Raw genomic sequence first — 27,537 nt, 5'->3', positions numbered from 1 at the left:
GAGTCCATGATGCCTTAACACTGTGGTCAACTTCAGAAGCTGTGCTCTATGGCATCTTACCATTGCTTGTTGCATCACATCTGGCTTCCCAATCCAGAAGTAACTGGCAATCAATCACATTATCACCAGTTACTTCCAGAAGTACTTCCAACAGGTGGACCATGCGTATGAGAAATGCTGCTACGGAGGGTATGACTGCTGGTAGTTTTTACTTGTTTTTCAGTTGGTTCTTTTTTGTTCCCTATTTTCTAGTACCGTATATAATTTTTCTTGAGTTTTGTTGGCCATTTTAGATGTCACATGACAGAAATATTTTTATCCTGCGTGTCTCTCTCTCTCTCTCTCTCTCTCTCTCTCTCTCTCTCACACACACACACACACACACACACACACACACTCTTCCATAAGGCAATGAGAAGAACAAGCACTCTACCACCTTCTGCAATCATCTTGTTGGACAGAAGCAGAACAACTGCAAAGCAGTGCTCTGCATGCCCACCACATACTATAGATTGTTCAGAAGCAATTTCTAATCAATAAAGTTGAATTCAATACCACAGAAAGGTCCAGTAATACTAACAAGGTGAGACTCCCATCTTCCCAAATTGCCAGGCTAAGATTGTCCACCAAGACAACCAAAGCAGCCTCAGTACCAAAACCTAACCTGGAGCTTATCTGGTTCACATCAGGGTTGGGGACAGACTGTTTTTGTATACTTAATATGCAGAGCTACCAAAAAAGTCTCTCCTCTTATAATCCTGGAACACACTGCTGAGCATCATCACAAATACTCATCCTCCCATTTATGCCTTTTTATTTCACAAAACACGCACATGACACTGCAGGAATATGTGTGTGGGAACAACCACATGCACTTTCAATTTCTTATGGCCACCATGTCAACCCCCCCCCCCCATTCCAGTATCCTCCCCATTGTTCTTTACTATGGGACCCATCTCTTGCACTTCAAAGCCTTTCCCTGCCCTCAGATATCTAGTTCTCAACTCAAAAGGAATGATCAGGAAGGAAATGATATAACCACAAGCAGTGTTCTCTGTAAATTTTGGAAGGAGGGTGTGAAGCTCTAACAGAGATACACTAGAGTACCCAGCAATGGCATCATTGCCAAGCTCCAGAGCACTGTGGCAAAAGTCACACAGGGCTCCAATTTGAGCTATGCCACCAGGTAGCTTAGAGGGAACACTGACTGCAAATGTGTCAGCAAGTGGTCCCAGGGTATGGTCTAAATACACATATTGTAATAACCTTGTTGAAGCTAAGGAAGCCAGATCAATGTCTTGATGGGAGACTATCTGGGAAACTCATGCATATCATCTCAAATTCTATAATGGTGGAGAATAAGCATATAAATGTAACAGAGATATGGGCATACTAATTGCATCCCAATGTAGGGCACATACATACAGCACTGCAATTAGTTTTCTTCCTACAGAACATAAGGTGGTTCATTTTTAAGGTGGGAAAATAATTCTGTCAAGTGACTAAATCATCTATGGCCAGATTGGCTAGATGTTTTATAAGACCAAGGTCATAGGCTAAAGCACCAACATTAAGACAAAGTATTGTTCATGGCACCAGGACTGCAATTTGCTTTATTGTGTGTATAACACTTAGAATCATACTAAGATGCATATAAAAGCAGGAATATCAAACCATTAACTTCAGTTCTAGTTCAGGTTTATCAGCATTTAACTGTTAAAAAGATATTCAAGAACCAATTGCAATACTTTGAACTGGTTTAAAAACATTTCATGCAGAATAGTCTCAAACTCTACTGTTCACAAAGTAGCTCTATAAAATGAAAGTCATAACCATCACATTTTGAAAGAACAACAAGCCAAAGGCAACAAATGGACTAAAGAAAAGAGGCTGCAGTAATACCACCTCCCATAGTGTGGGGAATATGATTCTGCACAGCCAAATTCCGTGTGAACTACTACTATGGAAAAAACAGTTAAGCCATTTCTGCCCAACACTGCATATATGTAACAGGGATCAAATGTGTACACCTGTGGGCTGGACAGAAAAAGGCAGGAAACTGCTGAATTTGTCCGTGCTAGTGAGAGTATCCTGCACCCACTGACTACAGCAGCTGTCAATCACACCCAGGACAAAGAGTGCTATAATGAAACTGCACTAAAGGAAGCAGCATTTTTTTAGGTATATATGGAAGTGTATATCCATTTTTGGAGGTGTATATCTACATTCAGAACAGCTAGAACCATATTAATCTCTGAACAGTTCACTGATTAAAGAATCTGCAAGTGGTTTGCTTAGAAAAAAAAAGAAAATAAGGACATGCCTTTTTGTTTTTATGGTTTGTGAAGATTGAAGAGATTTTTACCAGTACAAATGAAGACCCTTCCAGGATGAGAGTCTGGAGTTTATGAAGGAGTAAAGATCTTTCAGTCCAACCATTTCAAACTTCCCCAAAACCAACAGAAAACAACTGACCTGCCAAACTTTTTAAATGGGCCACACTTGGTAACATCATTCTAGCTACACATACTTTCATCATTAAGGCAAAACTCAGTTTATAAGCAAGTAATAGAAAAAATTGTTTGAAAACACAGGCCCCTACTTACCGATTCAATAAGAAATGAAAGATAAACACATGCACACATTTTATTTCTGAGATTACACAGTGTGTAGACAACTAGATTATTGATGCAAAGCTTCGAGACCATGAACTCTGTTTATTACGTGACCTAATTGTATTTGAGAAGTCTCTTGCTCAAGCCCATGCAAACAGCTGATAAAAACATCAGCAACAATCCTTTTATGAGTTTGAACACACACAACCCTCACTAAGAAAAACACCTTCCAATCTTCTAAATACCTTCCAAGATCATGCCACCATCACAGTAGCAAGCGTGATGTCTGCCCATCTCCACCCAGAATTTAAAGGACTATTACCCCATTACAATTTGGGGTTCTTTGCTCTTTGACTTGTATGTGTGGCAAATAGGTATGTATGTCTCACAATATCGCAGACCACTTCAAAAATAAAGCCCATGACTTGGTGTAACATGTTGATATGGCTCATAAAAGTTATTAACCCCTTAAGCCACTGTATTAGCAGCTAGATGTATTGTTTAAGGCAGAATAAAGATCAAAGTATGTTGCAACAACCTAAATTTCAGTTAATTTTCTTTAAAGTGTTCACAAATAAAGTGAAGGCGACTGCAAAGCAGAAGCTTCTTTGCTTGCTGATATCCAGGCTATGGAGAAGATTCACTCTTAAGACAAGCACAGATAAAAATCATGTACAAGACTGGCCCATCTTTAAGCACAACTTTGAACACCACACATGCCATTGTTTTAAGGGCTTAAAAGAAGGTGACTTTTATTCATATTACCTATCAACTATAGTACTTACATAACTGTATTGTCATCAACCAAGATATCACAGCCATGAGCAGGGCATGAAATTGTCTGTGAACAGGGAAAGACACAGAAATCAGAAAATGCATTTGATTGGTTCATATGTCTGTGAACTACTTTTAAGAGCTGCATAGACTCAACAGCACTCCCAGAACTCAACTAGTTGCATGACTTTGATCAATGAGGGGCTCAAAATGGGGGAAACGAACTATTTCCCAAAGAACAGACAAAAAACTGTTTTTCAAAGAAGAGGTAATACACAACATTTCAGACCTTTATAAAAAAACTCAACACAACCTTAACCCATTCTCTCCACAGTAAAAAAGCACTATGAAAACAGATGGCTTTACCTGTCCCATGCCTTCCTCCATTATTTTGGTAGTTAAATATTCACTCCAGCACTGCATACAAAACTTATGTCCGCACTCCAAGCCAGTGAAATACTGCAAAGAAAGAGATTATAGCCATGCTTTTCTCACTGCTATGACGTAGTTATGCTTATTTACTGAATTTTGATTACTGCAGAAGCGAACTGTCGAATAGCAGGTTCTTCACACATCACTGCTACAGAACTTGTCGTACACACTGTTCACCCACTGAACACTCACTTCCTCAACCAACCGTCTCTTCATCTGTATCTAGGTTCATATTCAATTTTAAGTTTGAACAGCAAGTATAAAGTAAACCCCATCTTCATTTTTAAAAGCCAAAACTTGGGAAAGCAGAAGGGGGACCACACAGACTCCTAAAACACAAACTCTGATAAGTGTGAATTCAAGATGGCAACTGATGCACTATGAGTCATTCACTAGTATGCCACATGAACAAAAAGTAGTATATTGTACCAATTCGTCATTCATGCCATTTCTTCTCCAGAAACAGCTTTTCTTGCTATCATAGTCTTTTTTACAACTTCAGCAAATGTTCTGTTCCATCTCTACTCTGCTGTCCCTACAATTTGAGTTGCCATGTTTTCCGTGTTTTTAGATGCACATTAGTCTCTAAAAAGGTTGATAATACTATCCAATTCTTTAAGCAGAGGAACCCTTAAGACTGAAGGATGGTTGCAGGATTTCTCTTCTTATTGTAATTCTGTTTCTTAATTTCAGAAAACATTATCTGTTAATAAAAACACAGGCACGAAGAGTAAAGAATGGAGTTTTTCAATATCAGTTGAAAAATACATGCCAGGGGGGACTGTATCAAGTAACATGATTTGAGAAAATTATTCCAAAAGGGTTTCAGAAGAGTTTTGTTTTATGGGGAATTATCCTCCAGCTCCAGGTGAAAGTAGATTGCTGAGTTGCACTCAGAATGACTGGAAGGGCAACCGAAGACTAGAAACAAGTACCAGGGGAGTTTCCTTTATCTAAACTTGCTAAGAGAAACTGTACTAAACGTAGGGGCTGAGCCTAATACATTGCTTAGCTAAATATAATCACACATCAATTCTCCAATTAGTGAGAAATGGTGTTAAGCCTTTCAATTTGCATGCAAAGTCAAATGGCCTTCCCTAAATTGGACTCAAAAGGTGTCTATGAACCTGTCAACATATTTCAAAGTAAGGAAACAGAAAGTATACCATACCACATAAACAGCAACTGGCAGAAGCAATGATAGCAGCTCTCCGTTTTGAGACTGTTATTAACAGTTATTTATATAGCATCTTTTCATTTCACCTTCATTTGGTGGGCCGCTGTGAGATACAGGAAGCTGGACTAGATGGGCCTATGGCCTGATCCAGTGGGGCTGTTCTTATGTTCTTATGTTCTTATACAGATACTACCTTAAGATACTACCAAGTATTGCTGCAAAAGAAGAATACATGCCGGCATGCATCAGCTGCAAGTAGAGCAACTCTACTTTCTGAACCCAACAGGTTTGCCTTCCTCAGGTACACTCACTCAACCTTCATGCCCTGTTTGTGAACACTCAGAAGCAACTGGCTGGCCACTGCTGAAAGTAGAATGCCAAACTGGATGGACCTTAGCTTGATTCAGGAAGGCAGTTCTTCAATTTAACACACTTGGGCCCAAATCCTAACCCACTTTCCCGCACTGGTAGAGCTGTGCCAATGGGACGTGTGTGGAGTCCTGCAGTTGGGGGGCACTCATGGAGACATCCTCCAAGTAAGGGAATGTTTGTTTCCTTAACAAAGAGCTGCACTGCCCTTATGTCAGTACTGGTTAGGATTGCACCCTTGGTCTCCAACCTGTCCATTTTGGCTGACTGTGAACAACACTGGTGTGCTATGCATTTCTTATAACAGTATTCTTTCATCTCACTTTACTGCCCCATGGCAGCACACTAAGCAAAGTAATATTCATAAAGCTATATCAGTCTAGGACAGGGGTATCCAAACCCTGGCCGGGGGCTAGATATGGCCCGCAACGAGCCTCTTGTCCCCTGAAAGCTTCTGGCCCACTCGACTGAACACGACCAGAGTTGTGCTCTGATTGCATCTGGAGGGTGTTCTGAGGGCTGGAGACGCTGAGTGAATGAGCCCACTCATTCATTTATTCGTTCATCTAAGTTCCATCTCTGATTTATTTAAATTTTATATTTAAATTTTTTCCTGCCCTCAGCACTGCGCCAGATATTTCATGCAGCCCTCTGACCAAAAGTCTGGAGACCTCTGGTCTAGGAGAACAGCTTAGGTCCTTCCAGCCTCTACATACACTGCACTAATCAAATGTTTTTCAAAGAGCAGAGGCCCAGCCAGCAGACGTAGTAAGCAGAGGGAGTTAAGTTAGATTTCAATAAATTTATTTGCTTCCTTGCGTGTCCACCTCTTCCCTCTCCAGTGAATGAGAAAGATGCCCCTCACTGCTACTGGATGGGAGTTGGAAAAAACCAAGACTAGAATTTGGGGGGTGAGAAAAAGGAATTTGCATTCCATAGGTGTGTTCTCTCATAGATGCGTAAGCAAAGAGAAACTACCTTTTTTCCTTATCCAACAATTTGGGGAAGGGAAGGAGGAAAGCCTTCATTTTTCTTAGGCTGGAACAAAAGGTGTAAGCAGCTGTAGTACTGAGCATCATTACTCTATTTGTGTGCAGGAGTACACACACCCGTTTGTCTTCCATAAGATGCAGCACATTTTGAGTGCCAAGACATATGGCTCTGTAAAGTATTCACTGTCCTTTTTTGGCTTACGGTATTGTGCTGCCTTGTACAGCAGAACTTTTCCCAAGTTGTCCTTCTAAGGTTGATTAAAGAACAGAGGGGATCTCCAAGAATAGTACTGCTTTTGGTAGGGTGGGCTAGCACAAAACCTGAAGTGGGCTTCTACTGTGAAGGAAAGGCTGAGCTCACCAGCCTTTTTAGCCCCAACAAGGAGAAAGAGATTCTTGCTGGACTGTGCTGTCATGCAAATAAAGACATACCTCTAGACAAGTGCAAAAAAAAAAAATGAAAAGTGTGCTTATGGCAAGACTGCTGGAAGAATTAGTGGAAAGGAAAAATCATTATTAAGTTCTGCCGAACAGAAGTTAGAAAAACAATACAGAAGAAAGCAGAAAGGGAAAGGGGGAGCATGTGGGCTCAGCACATATTTGGACTTGCACTCAAGACAGACCTCAACAGGCCTAGCAAGTGCCCAATATGAATTTGAAAGCTACTGTCAGAAAATGATATGCATCTAGCAATCATCAAGACTATCATCAATAAACAATGGTTAAATTAAATGCGGTAAGCAGCTGAAATGGCCAACTCACAGAAATGGCAAAACTTAAAGGACGACAAAACCAAACCTTCTGGAAAAGCTTGGAAGACTTACTGGATTTGAACCTAGTTACAATGCATATCACATTTCAGTTCTCACAAATTTGTCAAAAGAAAATATTACTTTAGTATTTGTGTCGAAATAAGAAAAGGTGTTACAGTGAAAAGGACAAAAGCATATTTCTCACAAACAGTAGAGGAGGAAAAATCTGTTCTCTGACTGTACTAGGTAAGGATCACATAACTGTACGCTTTTTTCTACAAAATAACTCCCTGCACATAGAAAACAAGATGCCAGGGAGAAGGCCTCTAGATGTTGAGGACAAGAGAAGTGTACATACAGAAGAGATTATCCACAAGTCTCCACAGGAAACCTTAGCATCCATAGTAACTCATGCAGACTGGGACATTTTTATTTTCTGAAGCACAACACAGTAACAACTGCATTTCAGTTAAAACACCGTATTCTCAATTTACCAGGTACTCACAGAGTTAGGATAATTCAGATAGCAGATCTGGCAAGGCATGTCCTGTGCAGATGACCTTGTGTTCATCTGACGTGTCCGAGACTTTTTACTAGGATTGATTACATGGCATTCTGCAAACAACTTTTCCAGGTTGCCATCAAAGTACCTGCATGAACAAAAGGAGGTAAGTGAAGCCATGGGTTAAATGAGAGAGTTCACATGGTTGTCAATTTGAAAGTAATTAGATTGGGAACCAAAAAAAACCACTTGCAAGTCAGGAGGAGCTTTTGAGTTCCTTGTCCTGACCACATAAACTCAGCTAACGCTCTGCCCTGGTCCTGCTAAGCTGCAAGACTGGGACAGCCCATATATCCTTGCAGGGCTGCTTGGAGCAAGGGAAACAGCATTTCACAGACAACGAAGATCAGTGCTGGCCTACATGGTCTGCTTTGCCTCAGAAGCTTCCTGCTCAAAAAGCTCAGAGCTCACATCCATCCTGTTCTACCTGGATGAGCACCTTGTGCAGAAGTACATTTTTCATCCTCTCAAATAGATGTGTGATGTTATGTAAAAATCACCTGTACATCAGTTGCCTGTTTGGGTGACCAAAAAGGTATCCCAATCCATGACCTACTTGATCACAGTCAATTAAACACAGTGACAAAAGTATCTTCAAATCTGACATGTGGAACGGAGAGAGGGTAAGTTAGGCTTCGTACAGACAGCAGATCTTCAGACATATAAACACTTTCAGTTCCACTGTTTATATGGGATTCACATATGTACTGTGCATTTACTGTTACAGGAGACTTCTAGGACCTGTGAGATGACATCTATTCACCTCCTGGCCACTGCTCAGAGATAAAATCAGATTGTGTACCAAGGCTTGAACCTCCACTCAGTCCACTGCATTCTTTAATCTTTTTCAACCATCACTATTTACAGCTGGTGCTGCTGGAAAAGAACGCCCCAGGACTTGTGAGGTGACTCATTTTTGCCTGCTGGGTAATGCTCTCAAGAGCAGTCACTACCACACTTGCAGGTGAGAAAGGTTATGAAGCCTCTCCTGACCTGTGATAGGTTAAGCACTGTGGCTGAGAAAACAGTTCAAGAGGTGGTTCCCAAGAAAGGCCAAGTAGAACTTTGTATCTGGTATTCACTCAGAGACTTAACACTATTCTGCTATGCTGGATACCTCCAGAAGCTCCAGACCTGGCCATGAAGTTACTGAATTTTAAGTCAGGATATACTATCTAAATAAAAATGGACTTCTGTTTAACAGCAGCATAGAGTCTGCTAGTGATTAGTGCCTTGATCAAACAAGAATTATGCACTTTCAAAAATGGAAAAATAGACAGTACAAAATGGAAAACCTGTTACAGGAACCCAGTCAAGCATCTCCAAATTCATCCCTGCAGCCACAAAGGATAGATTGTTTTACAAAGACATCCTTAACTCCTTCTCCCCTTGTGTTATATTTATTTATGATAGTCTTTGAACAGATACCTTTTAAAAAACTGTTGAACTTATAACATACAGTACAACATAAGCAAGGAGCTGAGAGTACATTATGTCATAGCACACACTTTAGGGCCTTTAGGTAATTTAGGGTCTGAGCACTGTTCTAAAACTTGTCATTGGAGTTGCAGAGCTATCATTTTGGATGCAGAATGTTTTGCTTCTTTATCACTGTTTACCTCCCCTGAATTTTCATGCCAGCATAGATAAGGTGTTCAAACACTGAAAGGATCCAAGTCCTACATTTCCTGAAAACACTCCATTATAGCAATATTAAAGCTACAAATTAATACAACAGGATACATGCCAGATAGCTATGCCATGCCACACAAAATCTCATCAGTCCAGAGAAAGTTAGCACAAAAGAGTAACGCAATGAATGCAGCAGGGACACAGAAAAAGGACCAACCCTAGGCTAAGCAACATGATGCATGCACAGTGAAACTATGGTCTAAAGGCCTAGAATAATCCAGGAGTATAATTCAGGTTTGCACAGGTGATTATGAAATCCCTGTAAGGGGTACACCCAGTAGAAGAGGCGCAATATTCAAAAAGCAGCAAACTATTAAATACCCTGCAATCACAATCTCTTTGGAACAGATGGCTTCTCCCTGACCCCACCTTAGCTTTCCCCCAGCCCCCTACATCTTAAATACAGCATCTTGTCTACCCAACTATTCAATTTCTCTTATCATGTTAGTGTCAAGCTAACTTAGCTAGTGTCAGGTTGCAAAGAAGAACTTTTGTGTGCAAAGTGGCTCCAACAATTTCTTCACTTGGGGAAGCTTGTTGTAACAAAAATCAGAGAATGATTTTTGAATCATGAATCATGTAATGAATACAGATATGCAGCTCAGTACAGATAATCAGATTGCTGAATCTAGCAGGTTACCAGGACCATGTAATAGCAAAAAAGGTTTATGCTTACCTCTCCATTAGCTTTTCTTTATCCCAGTTGAAATGACTAAGGAGTATCCGAGTGATAGTTGCCGGATTCTAGAAAGAAAATTGTAGAACAGATATAACTAGCAAACCAAGTATGTCTACACTTAATTGGAAAAGTAATGAGTTCAGACATCAAAAGCTTCAGTAATTGAAAGACAGAGCACAAGTTATGACCCTCTGAACTCTTGATGCTAAGCGAACTAAGTGCCCAAATAAACACATAACTGATGAGTTAGAATATATGTTTAGATGAACATACACTTCTGAATACGTATCTGGTCAGATACGTATCAGATGATCAGTTGGCCTATGTTTATCCCTGTGCTTGGATACTCTCAATACTTGACTATACCCAACTCAAAATGACAAGATACACTTCAACAGTCAAACAGCCAATCAAAGAGAAAGATACTCAGTTGCTTCCCCCTGCTGTGTGTTTCCAATATCTTCCAAACCAACTGAACTACAAAACACACTTAAAAAAAAACATTCAAGCCTCTCTCCCTTTCAATGGAGACTTGTGGAGAACATGAAGAGTATTATACCCTGTCAAGATTGTTTAAAGGCTACTCAAAACATACAGGGTCTGCAGACTGATGTGAAAAGACAAGTCTCCTATATATTTAAAACTCTGGCTGAGCATATCCAATCCATCCAACTCAGTTATCTCTTTTCAATTCTGAAGACTGTGAAAAGGAGACACACCTGCCTCAATACCCTTCTCCAATAATAAAACTCAGCATAGCTTTCCCTATGCCCCCATAATTGTATTTTTTCATAAAAGACTTTTAGGGATGTGAGGAAAGTGACATTAAAAAAGAACTTTTAAATTAAGGACCAATCCTACTCATTGCCTAATCTTCTTCTGCAGCTACCACAATGTCATCTGACAGCAGGGGAAAATCCAGTTTTGCAGTTAACCACCTGCCCACCCATCTGGAGCAACTGGGAGCCAATTCAAATGTTTGCTACCTGCACACAGTCTTCAACTTGCACCAAGACAAACTTATTTTAAATCAAAACGATCAACTCACCAAAGGAAATCGACCACTTTAAATCAGGTTTCCTATTCTTATGTTTTTGGGACAACTGGTTTGTGCCAATAGACTATGATAATAAAGACCATGGTTTGCCACTAGAGAGCTTTTATATGTAGAAGCATAATCCAAAGCCTTTGGATCATGCAGTCTCTATATGCCTTTTGCTTCATAATTATAGCTGCCTAGAAATAAAAGGGACAACTGTTGTGATTTGCTTGAATTCCTGAACGTGTGCAAGGGTATCAAACAAGATTACTTTCTTGAAGGCCAACACCAGGGTCCAAAAAAACTGTAAGAGCCAAGCCCTGTGACTCCAATAGGCTATAGACTTGCTTTTCCTCTTAGGAAGATATAAGGAATTTTTGAATCACATTTCTATGAGATTTGCCAGACAGGACTTCCCTGGTTCAAATTTCATCTTTGCATGAACTCATCAGGTAACCTTATGCAAGCTATAAAACACTTTGCATGCTCAGAAAGTGCTATATAAGTTAATTACTACAGTAGACTCCCAGTTACCCAACCTCAACAAGAACAAAAGGTGACCAGATTACAAAAAATGTATTGCAAATTAAATGGAAAAATAAAGCTTTCTGTATCCAAATGCTGACCATATGCTATTCTACCTTTTGCCAGTTCTGCAGAAAGTAATGTTCTGCCCCCTCTCCCTCAATCCATATCTTTCCATCCAGATGCACCTTCAACCCAAATGCCACCAAGCTCCAGCTTCTCCTAAAGAAAATTCAAAAGCTCCATTTTGCAGAAAGAGGCACAACAGGAAGATTCCTTCACTAATGATATCCTCCTGTGCTACATTTCCTGCCTCTAAGAGTAAGAGCTCTGTTGCTTTAACCAGTAGGCAACCATTCAAAACAGAGGCCATACGGCCTCCTGGGGAGCCTTTGAACATTTGAGGGGGACCACAGACTGAAAACTGTGAAAAGGAGATTTCATGTTTCTGTCCATGTGTATCTTTTTTTTTTTTTGGCTGGTGGGGGGCCTGGAACCTGAGATGAGCTCCTAAGGGCTGTAACCAAAAAAAGGTTCAGCTTGAGGGCTGAAAGACAGTGCTTCTGCAATCTGTCTAAGATGACTGATGGAAGCACAACAAATGTTGGATAAAATGGAAAGTTGATTAACTGAAGGTTGGATGATCAGGACTCTACTATACTTCTCTCCACACATCTTTCTCCCTTCTAGATGGACATTTTCAGCTGTTGAATTTGCAATTCCCTACACAATGTCCATCAGCTTGGCACATGGCAATTTCTTGCACCTATTCCTCTGCACATGCAGCAGTGACTGAAGCATGTGCCTCCCCATTATGGTTCCAATTACTGTACGTTCAGATCCAAGCTTTTGTTTACTCCAAGTGTAGTCCACAATTAAAGCCTGGAAAGCCAAAAGCAATTCTAGAAATAAAGGCCAGCTGGGTAAAGGTATATGCTTTATGATAAACAAGAACAAGCAGGCAAGCTTTTAAGAGATTCCAGACAAGGGATATTGTTATTGCGATTCCGTTTTTCCTCTGAGATTACATTTCTATACCTTTCAAGAATTCTTCTGTGACTTTGGGGTTGAAAGCAGCATAAAATAAATTTGGGAAACTGCAGTTTGACAAGCCTTCTAGCTGCTGGAAGGTAAGTTTTGGGGAAACTGAAGCAGGGAGGGCAGCTTTAAATAATTTAGGTATTTGGATCAGATTATAAGAGGTTGTTAATTCTAAGCAGTATCCTATAAATTCTTCAACAAAGACCAATCCAGATCTGTAACACACATTTCCTCAATAAAAACTTGAGCTGGAATTCCTGGCATGATGTTACCTGGGACAAAAGTTAGACCAAATTACCAGAGCTGGCATTTCTAGAAAAGTTTTACAATGAAATTGTAAGGCAATCAACTATCTCACCCCCCAAATTTTAAACTCTTCAAAAAAGTTATGACAATAAGCATCAAACACATACAGCAACAACCTCTTTTTATAATGACACTGATTAATAAGTTTGCTGTTCTCCTTTAGGTGCTGGGTGGGAAGAGAAATATATTTTTCACAATGAAGCAGCTTTTTTAGCTAAAGGTTTAAGAAACCACTGTATGCTGAGAGTCTAACACTGTAGGACTTTAAAGTGCTGTGCTGTAAGACAATCTTCTATTAAAGGATGGTTTGGAAGTCAGCAAATCTTGTGTACCCCAACTAGGCCAAACAGAGTCACAAGATCAGCACATTGTTCTGAGTGCTGAAGTATCTCTGTTCTGAGATGTTAATCAAGTCTATCAGATGGTTTTGAGCATTTAAAGTTTCAAAACGTCCACTGCAGATGCAACAGATTATGAGCTCCTATGTTTTGGGTTTTTTAAAAAAACAGAACTGATCAAAGTTAACTCTATACATTACATTGCCAAGTAATTGCCTTTTGTACCAATAAGAATACAGCCAGTGTAAAATCACATCACTGAATAGCAAAATGTTTATGCTTGCTACACAAACACACACGTCTCTAAACCTTTTTCAAACCTAGAATGCCATCAGCCCAACTTCCAAGTAGTGAGATCTACATTAAATGTTTACAGTATCTGCTGTGTCTTTCCCCTTCCGTTTTGGTCCTCGTAAAAAAAAAAAAAATAATGGTACCACCACCCATGCAAACCACTTGTGGTTCCCAATCTTCTATTCAAGGTCAATATTAACAGATCCTCAACTACAGGGAAACAGTGCCAAGAGCATGTGCCTTGGAAAAACAGATTTAGAATTGTAACCCAATGAGAAGCAAGGATTTATTTTTGTAACTGTTGATGGAGCCTGATGCAGTTCAGTTCCCAGACTTGCAGTTCAGCTTCTAACACAGCCATTGGAACATTCGAAATCAATGCAGTAGAAGCTCAACTCTACAAAGCGCTGATCATGCTGGACTCCTATGGTGCAACAGTTTGTTGTAATGCCTGGCATCAGAATAGATCCTGCTGTAATTTGGCAGCTGCACATTTAAATCCAGCTAGACCAATTATAAGTTAAGACTGAAGCCTAAGCAACATTTTCTAAACCTGAATGCAAACCCAAACATTTATTCTTTAACTTCTTTCATTGCCACACTAAAAAGAATTATTCAGAATATCAATTACCAACCTGCAGGAAATTGAAATAACTTCTACTTTCCACAAAGAAGGGGAAATCAGTACATTTGAACTAAGAAGCTATCGCTGTACTTTGCAAGCAGACATATTCCAACGAATCAGCGTGTCCACAAGTTTAACAATATTTCACAATGATTTGGAGAACGATGTGCCTCTCTCACAAGCAACAGGGATAGTTCTAGGAGAGCCTTCAAATACCATTAACTCCTGAAATCTCCTGTCTCATGACTGTAGTCAGGGCTTAGATGCAAACATACAACGTGCAAAAGTATACTGCACTAAAGCACTAATGCAATGGTTCCCAAACTTTTTCAACTGGCAGCTCCCTTGGCCTACTGTGTCATTGGCGGCAGCTCTCCATTAGGGCTACAATCTTTTACATTTTATAGGGCAGTGGGTTCTTCAATACGATTCTGCAGCTTCCCTGGCTGGTTTCTGAGGCTCCCCAGGGAGTCACGGCTCAATGTTTGGAAATCACTGCACTAATCCATCTAGGCTTGTGTCCATTATGAACAACTAATTAGTCTTGAGTAAATTAACTGGCCTTTTCCTAGAATACAATAACTCAAGATTAACAAAATAATTTAAACCACTTTCCTGCCTTTCCACCTTTTTTTTTTTTAAACAACTGAAACAAATCTGACACATGCCTAACTCACAGTAAGTCTCAGATGACATGAGCTCCCTTGCAGTCAATTATTCCACATTGCCAGAAGGGGCATAAAGGAGTGCAATTGACATAAACTAAAGAGAAACAGTGGGCAGAACAGCCACCTCTACTGGCTTCATCACATAACTCACTGGCTTCATCACATAACATCACATAAGTTCATCACATAACTCCCCACACCCCCGACAGGCTGGTGCAGGGACTGGTGAATGCATCCCAGTCCCTGCAACCCCCCTGAGCGGCGCAATCCTGGGAACTGCATCTCTTCCTTCCCCCCACCCCTGCAAGGACTTACAGCGGTGTAAACTCTCCAAGAGAGTTTGAAAACCACTGACATAACTTGTCAGTGTCACCTCCATATTTCCATGAAAGGCTCAAACACATTCAATTGATTTGTAGGAGGCGCTCAGGGTACTATACCTAGATGAGGTTACCCCCCATTTTGTCCTCATAACCACTGGGTGAGGCAGTATAGGTTGGGTGTGCATGACTTGTCCAAGGTCAAACACTGTGTGAACTTTTGTTCACAAACATTGCCACATACTAATATACTAGCATATAATACCATATACTAAAATATTACACACGCACAAACCGCACCCACCCATAAAGTATATTACAGTAAATTATAGGCTGTTCTCAATTAACATTTAATTTGCCTGTTTTCAAAATAGCACGATTTGAAAATTCATACTGGAAGTCTAATACTGGCAATTTTTTTGCAATAAAGTGGTTATTTAGCTACTAATTAGTTGCTAGCAAGCAACCCAGACACTGGCAGCTTCCTGTGGGATATGGGGAGTTTCCTCTACCTCCAAAAAATAAAACAAATAAAATGCATTCACAGACCTACCACTTTCTTGGTTTTGTTAACAGCATCTTTATTTTCATCACTGGTTTCTCAGCCTTCAACAGCCACTTCCAGTAACCTCACTCCTCAACCTGCCCTTTATGCCATCTTGGGCAAGCAGAAGCCACCAATCTACCAGCATATCCGATAACTTTTCCCCTAATCCAGTGGTTCTCAAACTTGTAGCACTGGGACACACTTTTTAGAATGAGAATCTGTCAGGACTCACCAGAAGTGATGTCATGACTGTAAGTGACATCATCAAGCACAAATTTTTTTAACAATCCTAGACTGCAATCCTACCCACACTTACCCAGGAGTAAGACCCATTTACTATCATTGTTAAAAGCATATACAAAGCAGCTTGTTAAAAGTACAGATGTGTGCCATTTCACCAAATGCAGTCACATACCATGCTGGCATCGTCTAATATATTTAAAATAAAATACTGAAATAAATGGGGACCTACCCGAAACTGGCTCATAAACCACCTAGTGCAGTGTTATTCAAACTGTGATGCGCGGCTCTTTAGGGAGGTGTCAGGAACTCAAAGGAGAGGCACGGGATGTCCTCTCGCAGCGATACAGTCACACCCCTGGGCAGAATACAAGCCCATCTTCTGAGCTTTTTTTTAAAGCAGAAGAAACGGGAGTTGCTCAGCTGCGAGTGGCTGCTGCCGTCCCACCCTCTTCTTCCTCCACTCCAAGGCTGCTGCCTTCTGTGTCAGCTGCATGTTGTTTCCAAAGCTCTTCGACTCCAACCCCCATCTGGCAAGTACCAAGCATGCTCATTTTGCAATCCTTGCTGACCATCAGAAAGAAACCCTCCTTGATCCTTGTCTGGTTGGTTCCTAGTTCCCAGCATGGGATCGCTTCTCATCAAAGTGAAATCTCTCTTTTCAACCCCCTCCCTCTTCCACTCCCCCCTTTCAATTTCCAAACCTTCCTGCTTTCCTCCCCCTCCCCAAATAAAACACTTCCCAGGGGTCTTAAAGTTGTTTCCATGCAGTTGGCAAAGGGGGAGGGGAGAGACAAGCACACACTTTACTTGGCCAGCAGCAGAAATAGGGTACTGTTTTTAAAGTGATTTATTCATCTTGCTGTTTGACTGAAGAGGAGAGGCTGTATTTTTAAAGTGATGAATCTTGCTATTTGAAGGGAATACTTATCAGTCATGAAGTGATTGCCAGCTCAATCCTATCCACACTTTCCTGGGAGTAAGCCCCATTGATTCTAATGGAACTTACTTCTGAGTAGACATGCATAGGCTTGAGCTGTGCATCTCCTAGTATAGGAGACAAATCAGCTTCTTAACCAAACCCTTATCAGCTCATGGTCTATTTTTGTTTTCCCCACCAGCTGCTGGAAAAATTTAATTTCATTAAATTAATAAAGGGTCCAATCCTATCCAAGGAGAATGGAAGAAATGACTAGCTGGATTGGGGTTCACAGGGGGGTGTGTGTGTAATGTTGGTCAGACTGGTTGTTCACAAAGTTCATTTGATAAAAGAATTCTATTGGTATGCTTACAAAGTTAAAAAATGAGTCTTCCTGGACCAGACAAAATCTACCTACTCCAGCATCCTGTCTCCAACAGTGATCAGCAGCTGATAATTTATAAAGCATGTATATTGCTGTGTATTAATATTTTTTAATATCTGCATTTAATTAATGATATGATTAATATAATTAATATTTCTGCCCACTTCCTGTTTAATGATGTCACTTCCAGCCATCAGGAACATGATGGGGAGTCATGGCCAACAGCCAGGGGGGTCAAGGGAGCCACTGGCTGGAAAAGTTTGAGTACCACTAACCTAGTGGATCCTGACCCACAGTTTGAGAAATGCTGCCCTAACCTATACCAATTACACTGGTTCCCATGGGAAAAATATTTTAAATTAAGGAGTTTAATATATGCTCAGATTTCCAGAAAACACAATCCCCATGTGAACTGAGAACTGCCTTTACTATTAATTTTATCTTAACATGTTCAGATTTTCTTCAAAGATGTTCAATTTTTTCAATATGCAACAAACATTCTCAATATGCAACGTATTTCATATATTAATATTTTGGCCAGTTCTACTTGATTTACATGAACACTCAAGTTTAATTGATAAATTTGAATACACAATTTCACCTAGAACTCAATAAAGCGTCAACTCAGCAATTCAGTGTGCATCTGATAGAACACTGTTACCACTGGAAGTGTTTGAAGTGTTTCTAAGTCTTAATACTTGGACTAATTAGTTTATCCCCACCACCACCACAGGAACACTTTTAGCAGTGCAGTAAACCACCAACCTACCAACACAAAACCAGTTTTCATCTTTATAAATACCATAACAAGTATGGTCTGGCATTTTTTCCTGCAAATTTTGAGCTTTTGTAGTAACAGAGTGAGTTTATGAACTTCATAACTGCCTTGATGTAGAATCTACACAGAGTGCTGTGCTACTGATAAACAACTATCCATGGAATGCTTGCAGTGTAATGTAAAAAAGAGCTAGAGATTATTATTAACAGTATTTCCTCACAAACTAAATTTAGACAGTACTGTAATTAATTTTATAGGACTATATTTAAAATACTTATATCCCACCTTTTCCCTCCCCATCTAGAGTTGTCCAGGGCTATTTACAGTATTTTCCCTATTACAATAGTATCAAATGAACTACTCCTTTGTAAAGATCAACCTTCTGAGGAAGACTCAAATTGTTAAGTCAGTCCACTGAACTGGTTTGCAAAAGCTTTGAGGGAAATCAGAACTATTCAAAATTGTCAAGATACTGATAATGAACAAGTTAGGTTTATGAGCAACAAAAAAGTGATTGAATAGAGCAACAACAATTTGTTCAAGTTTTGTACAAGACCGGACATTATTTTTATGGAACAGGACTATGCCTAGGGGAAAAAAACTAGACAGGAGATTCCTTACTTGATTTGAAGGTACACAAGTGTCTTATATTAGGAGTATTTCTTTGTATTTAAAATAGTTCACATTCAAAAACTCTTCAAACTATGGCCACATTCTATGCATGTTTTGAAAATATCTGCAGCCTACAAAAGCCACGTAAATCCAGCCAGCTTATTCTAAACCCTCAGACAGCAACGTGTTACGTAACATACCCTTTCTACTTAGGTCTGTGCTGGTGTGATAACAGGAATGCTCAGTTGCCCTGAGGACTAAGACTACTGGTGGCAAAAAGACAACTATCCAACTCCTCCAGGCAATCCTACTGAAGTCAGAAATATATCAGGGGTCTTCAAGTTGCTAGAACACTGAAAAAAACAGCCATTTCTTAAATAACTGCCACTATTAGTAGGCTAAGCAGGAAATATCAGCAATATTTTAAATAAACCTGTTTTAATAATGTTACATGGAATCCAAGATGTTTGAGTCCAACAGGAAAAATTAATGTAATATTTCACATATCACATTCAAGAATGAGGAAGCCTTTTATGAGGCTTAAATGAGGAACATTTATCTGTTAACTAAAAACCAACTTCAACATGTATTACTGCAAATCTCAAATCTTGTTCAAGACTTTTTAGAATGCTAGTATGAGACTTTGAATGCTATTCCAACTGGATGCTTGTTTAGACTCTAGAACACTATTAGAAAAAATACTGTTGGTGTTTTGACTGGAAGCAATGACAAAGTTTCATCATTTTAGTAGTTAGAAGTGTTTGGGGTATTTTATATTTATCTCACCTTTCACACAATCCCTTTAATTCTCAGTTGTGGGGTAGGTTAGGCTGAAAGAGAGACATGTGGTTAAGATCACCACGCAAGTTATGCAGACAAGTAGGGATTTGTATCTGAGCCTTTCCAGTCTAAGTAGCATTCTGCTGACAGCCAATGTACTAGTAAATCAGCAGGGTCCCCCAGGCCCAGTGTCAAAAGCCATTTTGGAATAAGACTAATCTTTCACATGCAGAACTATTAGAAGTAGAAAATAGTCACCTGCGTTCCGAAATGGTTACTAAACTCAAAGCTGGATGTATGCTTAAAAGCATATGGCAAAAAGCCCCCAGAACAATCCTACACATCCTATTCTAATAATGTATCATTCTTACTAGGAAACCTTTTCTGACAACACTGTATTTTTGTACACCTTGCACATGTATTGGTATGGAAGTCTGTAAGGCAGTCAAAACAGCCACTTCTTCCCAGCCCAGTACTGTGCGCTTGCTGGAAAGCAGGAATACAGTTGAAAAGTCCATCCAGCTGGGGGGAGGGCCAGTAAATTACCAGTTTAACCTCTTCATTATTATCTTGCCACTGTAAGCACTAACTCATCAGACATTCTTCCTGAATTTGAACAGTTCTCAATCTGTTCTCTTGCTCCTCCATAACTACAAACTTCCTTTACTCCTCCCACTTGGGTGCATGGCCATGCCCCAACTGGCTTCCACTTTTAGAACGGATGTGCCCAAAGCACCTTCAGACCAGGAAGTCTGAGTTTTCAGTATAGAAGAGGAAATCCAATGTAAGTGGACATAATTCCATTTCTGGTCCAATTGCTTCCCCAGTGGACAAGACAAAATATAGTTAAATCAAAGCCAAAATATGCAGTTTAAGTTACACCACACTAATTTAATCCTTGTCACTGAATGACAGCCTAAAGAGAAAAATTCTGTAGCTCTCACAGAAAAGTATACCAGCACAAGCTCTGAAAGTTTTCTAAGGAAAAGAAGTTCCAGAACTGTTGGTCAGAAACCAAAGAACAGCTCTCTACATGCCCTTGCAGGAGGAACTTGGCACATTGATAGCATGGCTCATTTTCCACCTGATGAAATAAGATGACTGTACCGTCCATCCACAAGCCATTTCAAGCAGCAAGGGCACAAAGTGAACATAAAGACCAGAGAAGGTTCCAAATAACCACAAAAGTGTGGCACTGATCCCCTGGACATTTCTGAGTTTCCTTCCATTTTTAAAAGAGAATAGTGGTGAGTAATCCTTACTGGGAGTTTCATTGTCTGTAAGGAAGATGTACATATGACTTCTCCAATTTGGCAGTAGTTCACCTTTTGTGATTGCAAACAAATGCTAAAAAGCTCAAGAGGCCAGTCTTCCTGTACATGAGTTTTACTCACACGGTGGCTTAAGAAGTGAATGTAATAAGCCAGTGTTTCCTAAACTGGTGGGTTGTGACCCACCAGCCTGGAAAGTACTGACAAATAACCCTTTAAGGGTTGGGAAGTGGGGAAGGCAGAAGGTCATCCCCAGGATCATGCTGCTGGTGGGGTGGGAGAGGGTTTAAAAAAAAAACTTGTAGGAGTTTGGGAAACACTGCAATAAGCTATTTGTCAAGAAGGATGTTGAGTTGCTTTGCTGAAACCTAGCCAATTCTTTATCACATGCAGTTGGAAAATGTCAAAAGTTAAAGTATTAAAAAATGTAGACTATACTGCAAAGTGTCTGCAGATTTTGACATCACTGCTTAGCATAAATTATTTTGGTTCCGGGTGTGTCTACATATAGCTCTATGATAACTGACTCTCTAATATGTTTTAGTGCAACCTATGAGATCTCACTGGAATCCTGAGAATTCTCTACAACTGCAGAAACATGCCAGAAAATGTGCTGATCAACAGTCCTACATGAAAAAAATTTTCTTCCACATGGTAGCTGCTTTATAGGTCAGACTTGCAAATGAGCCTATGAGAGTTATACGCCTGTCTGCCATAATACTAAAACAAATTATGTGCCACAAATTAATAGCCTGAAAGTTTAAAGCAAAAACATAACCAACTCTTTCAATGTACACAAACTTCTGCGTCTGGTCACTTGTGGGTGCTTTTTACTAAAGGATTTTGAGTAGCCACTTCATCTATTTCTGTATATACATATGAAGCTTCTATCAACCAAATCAAACAAGAGTTCATCTAGCTCAGTATTTTCAATGCTGACTGATGGCAGCGCTCTCAGCATTTCAGATGGGGTTCTTCCAGTCTGAGAACACAAAGGACTGAACCTGGGATCTTCAGCATGCAAGGTGGATACTCGGCCATTAAATTGTGAAACCAATACCAACCCCTATCTCCTTGACCATAAGGTCAGAATAAAGCCAGCATTACATTTGCACACCCAACTAGATAATCAACACTATGGTAAGCACGAGGAAGGCTCTCTTTCAACTTTATTTTAGCCTAACTCCCAAATGGCAAAATATACACTTAGGTATCATTTACAAACCAGAATACCCAAGTCCACAAGATTTTAAGAGATTCCTGAAGTATAACATTTGAGAACTTCAGTGAGTAAGAATTAGTCAAAATAATTAACTAATGGCAAAATTACATCCATTATATTTATGAAAATCAGCACTAAACAAGAGAGTCTATTTGAAAGGCATCATCCTGTTCATTATGAACTTCTGATACTGCACTTGGTGTCAAGCAAACAACCCCGCCTCTTTCAGTAAACAGAGCAGTTATTCGCCGAGTTCACCGCAGAATGGTATCCATTCATTCTACACTGTTCCCTTTTCCTGAAGAAAGGAACCTTAAGAATGCTTCACTGGGTAGAAGCAGTTGACAAAAAAATGCACTAGCTAATCTCGTGCAAAATCTGGGTAAGGGACAAAAGTTGGGAAGCCCAAAACCTGCCAAGAGGCTGAAGTGATCATGCAACTCAGTAAGAACTGCATACGATTAAGGATCCAGCCAATGAAGCACTTTCACTGTCTGAACACAATCCAACCTTAAAACTTGACCTTGGAAGTGTCCAGTAAGGAGACACCCTGTTACCCAAACATTTTCCATGCCTCCATACTACTGAACTGGAGATCAGCTTGAAATCTGGGTCTCCTTGATTTGAATAGGTAAGCACAACCTATTCATGCCTATCACTATTTATAAAACATTCAACCAACATTATTTGAATAAGTAGATTTTGGCTGTTTCCTCTCACCTAAGAAAATTCTCAAGACAACAGCCCACAAGGAGCAAGACGCTTACACTACTGCTATGAAGCATTCAACATGACTTCTAATAAGAATTATTCCATGAGTATTTTCTAAAATCAGATATACAATAGCCTTCCCTATAAGGACAACTTTGCAAGTATTCTAAAATAAATGTAGTGGAAGAAGGGAATGCCACAGCAGCTTAGGCCTGCAGGCCAGAAATTAATCATCACTCCCTTTCTAGTTTCTCACAACCCCACCCAAAGCCCTTAAAGGACTGGGTTCAGTTTTTAGTTTAGCCAAAGTACCTCAACTACAGGTTGAGGGCTGTTGGCAAGATCTTCTGAGTCCTGTTCGCTATATGCATCCCAGTTTCCCCCAAACTACAGCTCCCAAGATAGTCCCTCTGAGTTCTAGAGTGCTCAATACAAATTTATTTATAGCATTTACGCCTTTCGCCTCAAGGGAATATTCTTCTGCAATTCCTTGCTTAAATAGGCTTAAAGAAGGGGCATCTAAATGAAGAACAACAGTAGAAACCTCTGTAAACTGGCCTAGTGCAGTGGTTCTCAAACTCTCTGGGAGAGTTTGAGAGCCACTAAGTTCTTGCGTGGGCAGGAGGGGGGAGGCAGCAGGGGCAGGCAGCGTCGCGATCCCCAGGATTGCGCCGCTCAGGGGGGCTGCAGGGGCTTGGGTACACATACCCAAGCCCCTGCAGCCTCCCGGGGGCGCGGGGAGCCTGGCGCGACCTGCAGCAGGGCTCCCTGCAGCAGTGAAAGTAGATGCGGAGTGATTGTGCCCCACCTCCGCTAAAGCGGAGCACCTCCTCCCTGCCTCCAGGCTGCCCCCACCCCTTAAGGGGGCAGGGGCCAGGGCCCACAGGCTAGGGCATCTTGACGCCCCAGTTTGAAAAGCCCTGGCCTAGTGCCTCCACAGCAGACAGTGACAGCCCAACCCCTCCTAACTCATCTTTCATTTGGTCAACTCTTATTGAAAGAAGAACAATGGCACAGTTATGTTTCTCTTTCCTTCTACCCCAGCAACAAGAGTGACAATCTAGACAGGACGTGGAAGATACGTGGAGCACATTGACAGTTTGTTTTTCTATATTTTTGCAGTCACGGGAGGCTTCCCCCTCAACAGTCTATCCCATCAAAATTTGGTATCCCACCTCTCACAGCAGCTTCCCCACCTATAGGGGAAGAAGTGCTAGGTCTGAATGGGAAGAAGTTTTTAACTGAACCAACACTTCACAGAGAAAAGGATTAAGCATACATGACCACACCACTGCATCTGATAAGACCCATGCCATCTCTTATCAGGGCCTGTAGAAACTCATGGAAAGTCAGGAATACTTGCACCCTCATCTTAGCACCTTCATTTTCAGTTAGCTCCAAAGTAAAGTGTTGCTGAAAGAAGAGAAAGGAGAGATATATTCAAGGGTTTTTACATATGGACTGAATACCTATTCCTGTTATGGTATCCCACCAGTGAGCATTTATCCCTAGTAAAGCCATAAGAATAATAATCTCCAAGAACAACCTAAACCTATCCCTTAGCGTTCTGCATAAAACCAAAGAGAATTAACAAAGAGGTAATACTATGGCATTGTTTAAGAACTTCCTTAGTAATTAAACACACACAACCAGTTTCTGAATTATACTCAATCACTTGAAAAGAGTTGATACAGTGCATTAACTAAAAGACTGAAGGCCCAATCCTATCTAACTTTCCAACTCCAACATGTTCCCATACCTTGAGAAGGCCCCAGTGATTACCCCTCTACCACAGGATGCAGTGCCCACCCCACTGGCACAATTGAACCAGCACTGGAAAACTGGATAGGATTGGGCCCCTCGGCCCAAATTCTAATCAACATTCCAGCACTGGCATAGCTGTGCCAATGGGGCATGTGTTGCATCCTGCAGTTGGGGGGGGGGGGAGTCATGAAGGCCCTCTCAAGGCAAGGAAATGTTTATTCCCTTACCTTAGAGATGCATTGCCCCTACCTCGGTGCTGGAAAATTGGTTAGGATTGCACCCTGAGTTGGGTATCTGGACTGCCCTGGTTCACATCTCATCTTTACCACAAAACTCACTAGTTGGGCTCGCTCTCAGACTCCACTCTGTTTAGAAGGTTGTTGAAGTGTTACATCAAGACAATACACGTGAGACAGTCTGCACACTCAGACAGCACTATACAAATGCTAAATATTATAGTTCTCCATTACTAAAAAACATTTAGCCAGAATCATTCCACCACTATTACCTTCTCAAATATCAAGAATACTTCTTAAATCTTCAGTATGCATACAAAACACTTTTACGTTTCCTACTGTTTAGTAAAATATTTAGTAAACTCTTAGTAGGCTGTTTAGTATGACTATTAAAACTTTACAGTAAAGGTCCTGTCAACAGAAATCACTCACTACAAACTGCCTTAACAACAGTTACTACGTACATGTCCAAATCTCAGGCAACCATGGAACTAGGCATGGAACCGTGACACATGGTCCAACAATATAGTTTAATTCTACACATTTCATGTTTGAATTTGATGAACAACCGTTTTAACAAGCTGCACAAATTATGCAACTTGATTTTCTACAAGTGCTAAAAAATTATCCCTAAATTATCATAAGGGCGCATCTTTCTTCCTGCAATTCACATTCAATTGAAAGTATTGTTCCAGCACTGACAAGAACTCTAGAAGTAGGAAGACTCAAGCCTATTTAAATAAAGATGACAGATTTCCAAAAAAAAACCTGATTACCTATAGCATGCTTCTTTTAAGCAAAAGAAACAAGAAATACAAACACAAAGCTCTCTAGCCCTGTTTGGCTTCTGAGGCTGTAATGGCAACTACAAAACCAGTCCCTCTGATCCCCACTTATTCCTGGAACCTGCCCTGTTGACATTCTCCTGCAATAAGCAGCAATACACAATGTAGAAAAGAAAATCCAGAAGGAAGCAATTCCTGGTGCTTCCCCCACCCACCCCACATGCAACTCCTCAGATTCATATCCCAACAACCTCTACAACACCAAAAGGGGTGTTAGGGGAACACTTTCTGAATGCATGAGATGCTCCCTAATTTTTTTAACCCACATTCTCTATATACTACAACCAACTACATAGGGTTGCTTCCCTTGCAATCAGATTGGTTCCTTTTGTTTAATAAAGTAGCCCAAGTTAAACCCATTCTTCATTGGGGCCTGTGAGAGTTAACAGAATGCAGGATGCAGTGGAGTGGCAGTGAGATGCAAATATGTTGAGGTCTTGTGTGCTCCCTGAGGCATATGTTGGGCCACCATAAGATACAGGAAACTGGACTAGATTTCTGGAGGATTCATCATGGGTTACAAACCATGACGGGTATGTGCAACTTCCCAGAAGTAGGCTACCTCAGAATGCCAGATGCAAGGGAGAGCACCAGGATGCAGGTCTCTTGCTGTCTTGTGTGCTCCCTGAGGCATCTGGTGGGCCACTGTGAGATGCAGGAAGCCAGACTAAATGGACCCCCCCCCATCCAATCTTATGTTCTAAGACTGGCCATGAGACAAAGTGCTCCCCCTCCCCCATTCAGTGACAAATAAGAGCTGGGGGGGAAAGGAAAAGGTGGGCTGCCACCCAAGTGGCCAAGGCTATAGAAGATGTGGCCCATGTGGGGCCTATTCTCCCCTGGCTCTCTCCTGGTCACACACAGAACCCAATCTTCTGCATACCTAGTCAAAAGAAAGTTCCATTAAAGTCATTAGGGCTTACTCCCAGGAAAGTGTGCATAGGATTGCAACTTTAGAGCCCAACCCTAGGCACGTCTCCTCAGAAGCAAGCCCCATCAAAGCCAGTGGGCTTACTCCCAGGAAAGCGTGGGCAGGGCTGCATCCTCAGAGCCCAGCACCAGGGGTCTACTCAGAAGAAAGCCCCGTTAAGGCCAGTGGGGCCTACGCCCAGGAAAGTGCGGGCAGGGCGCAGCCCCGGGCGGGCGGGCGTGCGCACCTGGATGACCTCGTTGACCTCGCGGATGCACTCCACCATGTGCTGCAGGATCTGCTCGGCCGTGAGCACCTCGTAGCGGTAGTCCTCCTCCTGCTCGTGGCCCAGGCCGCCGCCTCCGGGGCCCGGCCCGCCCAGGCCGCTGCCGCCCAGGCCGCCGCCGCCGCCGGGGCCCAGGCCGCCTCCCGTCTCGCCACAGAGCAGCCCGTCGCGCTCGCCGCCCACGCCCAGCCCGGGCTCCACCAGCTCGACCTCGCCCAGGTCCAGGTCGGGCTCGTCCTCCTCGTCGGGCTCGTCCTCGTCCTCCTCGGCGCCGCTGTCCTCGCTGCACTCCTCGTCCTCATCGAACTCGTAGTTGTAGCCCTCGTCCGAGTCCATGGCGGCTGCGCCGGCCGCGGCCGCGCTGGTGGGGAGAGGGGCGGCCCCGCGGCCCGCACGCGCGCCCCGGCCTGCGCCTCCCTCCGGCGGGCCGCTACCAAGGGCCGCCGCCCGCGCCGCACCCCCTCCGCCGCCGCCGCTTCCCCTCACAGGCGCCGCGGCTGAGCCAACAAAGGGACGCGTCCGGCCCGCTCCGTCACCTCGACGCACGCAAGCCGACGCCGGCGGCGGGGCGCAGCCGAGCGTCATGACGTCACCGGCGCCGCTCGTGCGGGAGGGTGGGCGAAGCCGCAGCGAGGGCACACCCCCTCCTCCTCGAGGCTCTCCCTCTCCAGAGGCCTTAGCTCGCGCTCTCTCTCGCGAGCAAGTGGGCGGGGCCTCTAGCCACGCCCCCACCAGGCCTGTGACTGACCGTGAGAGACGTCACCGGCGTCTCTCCCACTCTCCCGCGAGTGGGCGGAGTCTCAAGCCACGACCCCGCCAGGCCTGTTCGCT

General features: G+C 41.9%; 1 protein-coding gene across 1 annotated transcript in view; it reads right to left on the bottom strand.

Moving 5' to 3' along the window:
• The window catches only part of ARIH1 (ariadne RBR E3 ubiquitin protein ligase 1), a 45,165-nt gene extending 17,898 nt beyond the window's left edge, over positions 1 to 27,267 (bottom strand). The window contains exons 1-5 of the mRNA XM_066636001.1: positions 26,668 to 27,267; positions 10,042 to 10,109; positions 7,617 to 7,761; positions 3,756 to 3,848; positions 3,401 to 3,456 (exon numbers count right to left, since the gene is read on the bottom strand). Coding sequence (XP_066492098.1) covers positions 3,401 to 3,456; positions 3,756 to 3,848; positions 7,617 to 7,761; positions 10,042 to 10,109; positions 26,668 to 27,042 — 737 coding nt within the window. The 5' untranslated portion in view covers positions 27,043 to 27,267. The remainder of the gene's footprint in view (positions 1 to 3,400; positions 3,457 to 3,755; positions 3,849 to 7,616; positions 7,762 to 10,041; positions 10,110 to 26,667) is intronic.
• Between the last annotated feature and the right edge of the window lie 270 nt (positions 27,268 to 27,537).

The sequence above is a fragment of the Tiliqua scincoides genome, chromosome 8 (genome assembly GCF_035046505.1).
Source record: "Tiliqua scincoides isolate rTilSci1 chromosome 8, rTilSci1.hap2, whole genome shotgun sequence".
Classification (NCBI taxonomy): Eukaryota; Metazoa; Chordata; class Lepidosauria; order Squamata; family Scincidae; genus Tiliqua; species Tiliqua scincoides.
This window is presented reverse-complemented; position numbering and strand designations above follow the sequence as displayed.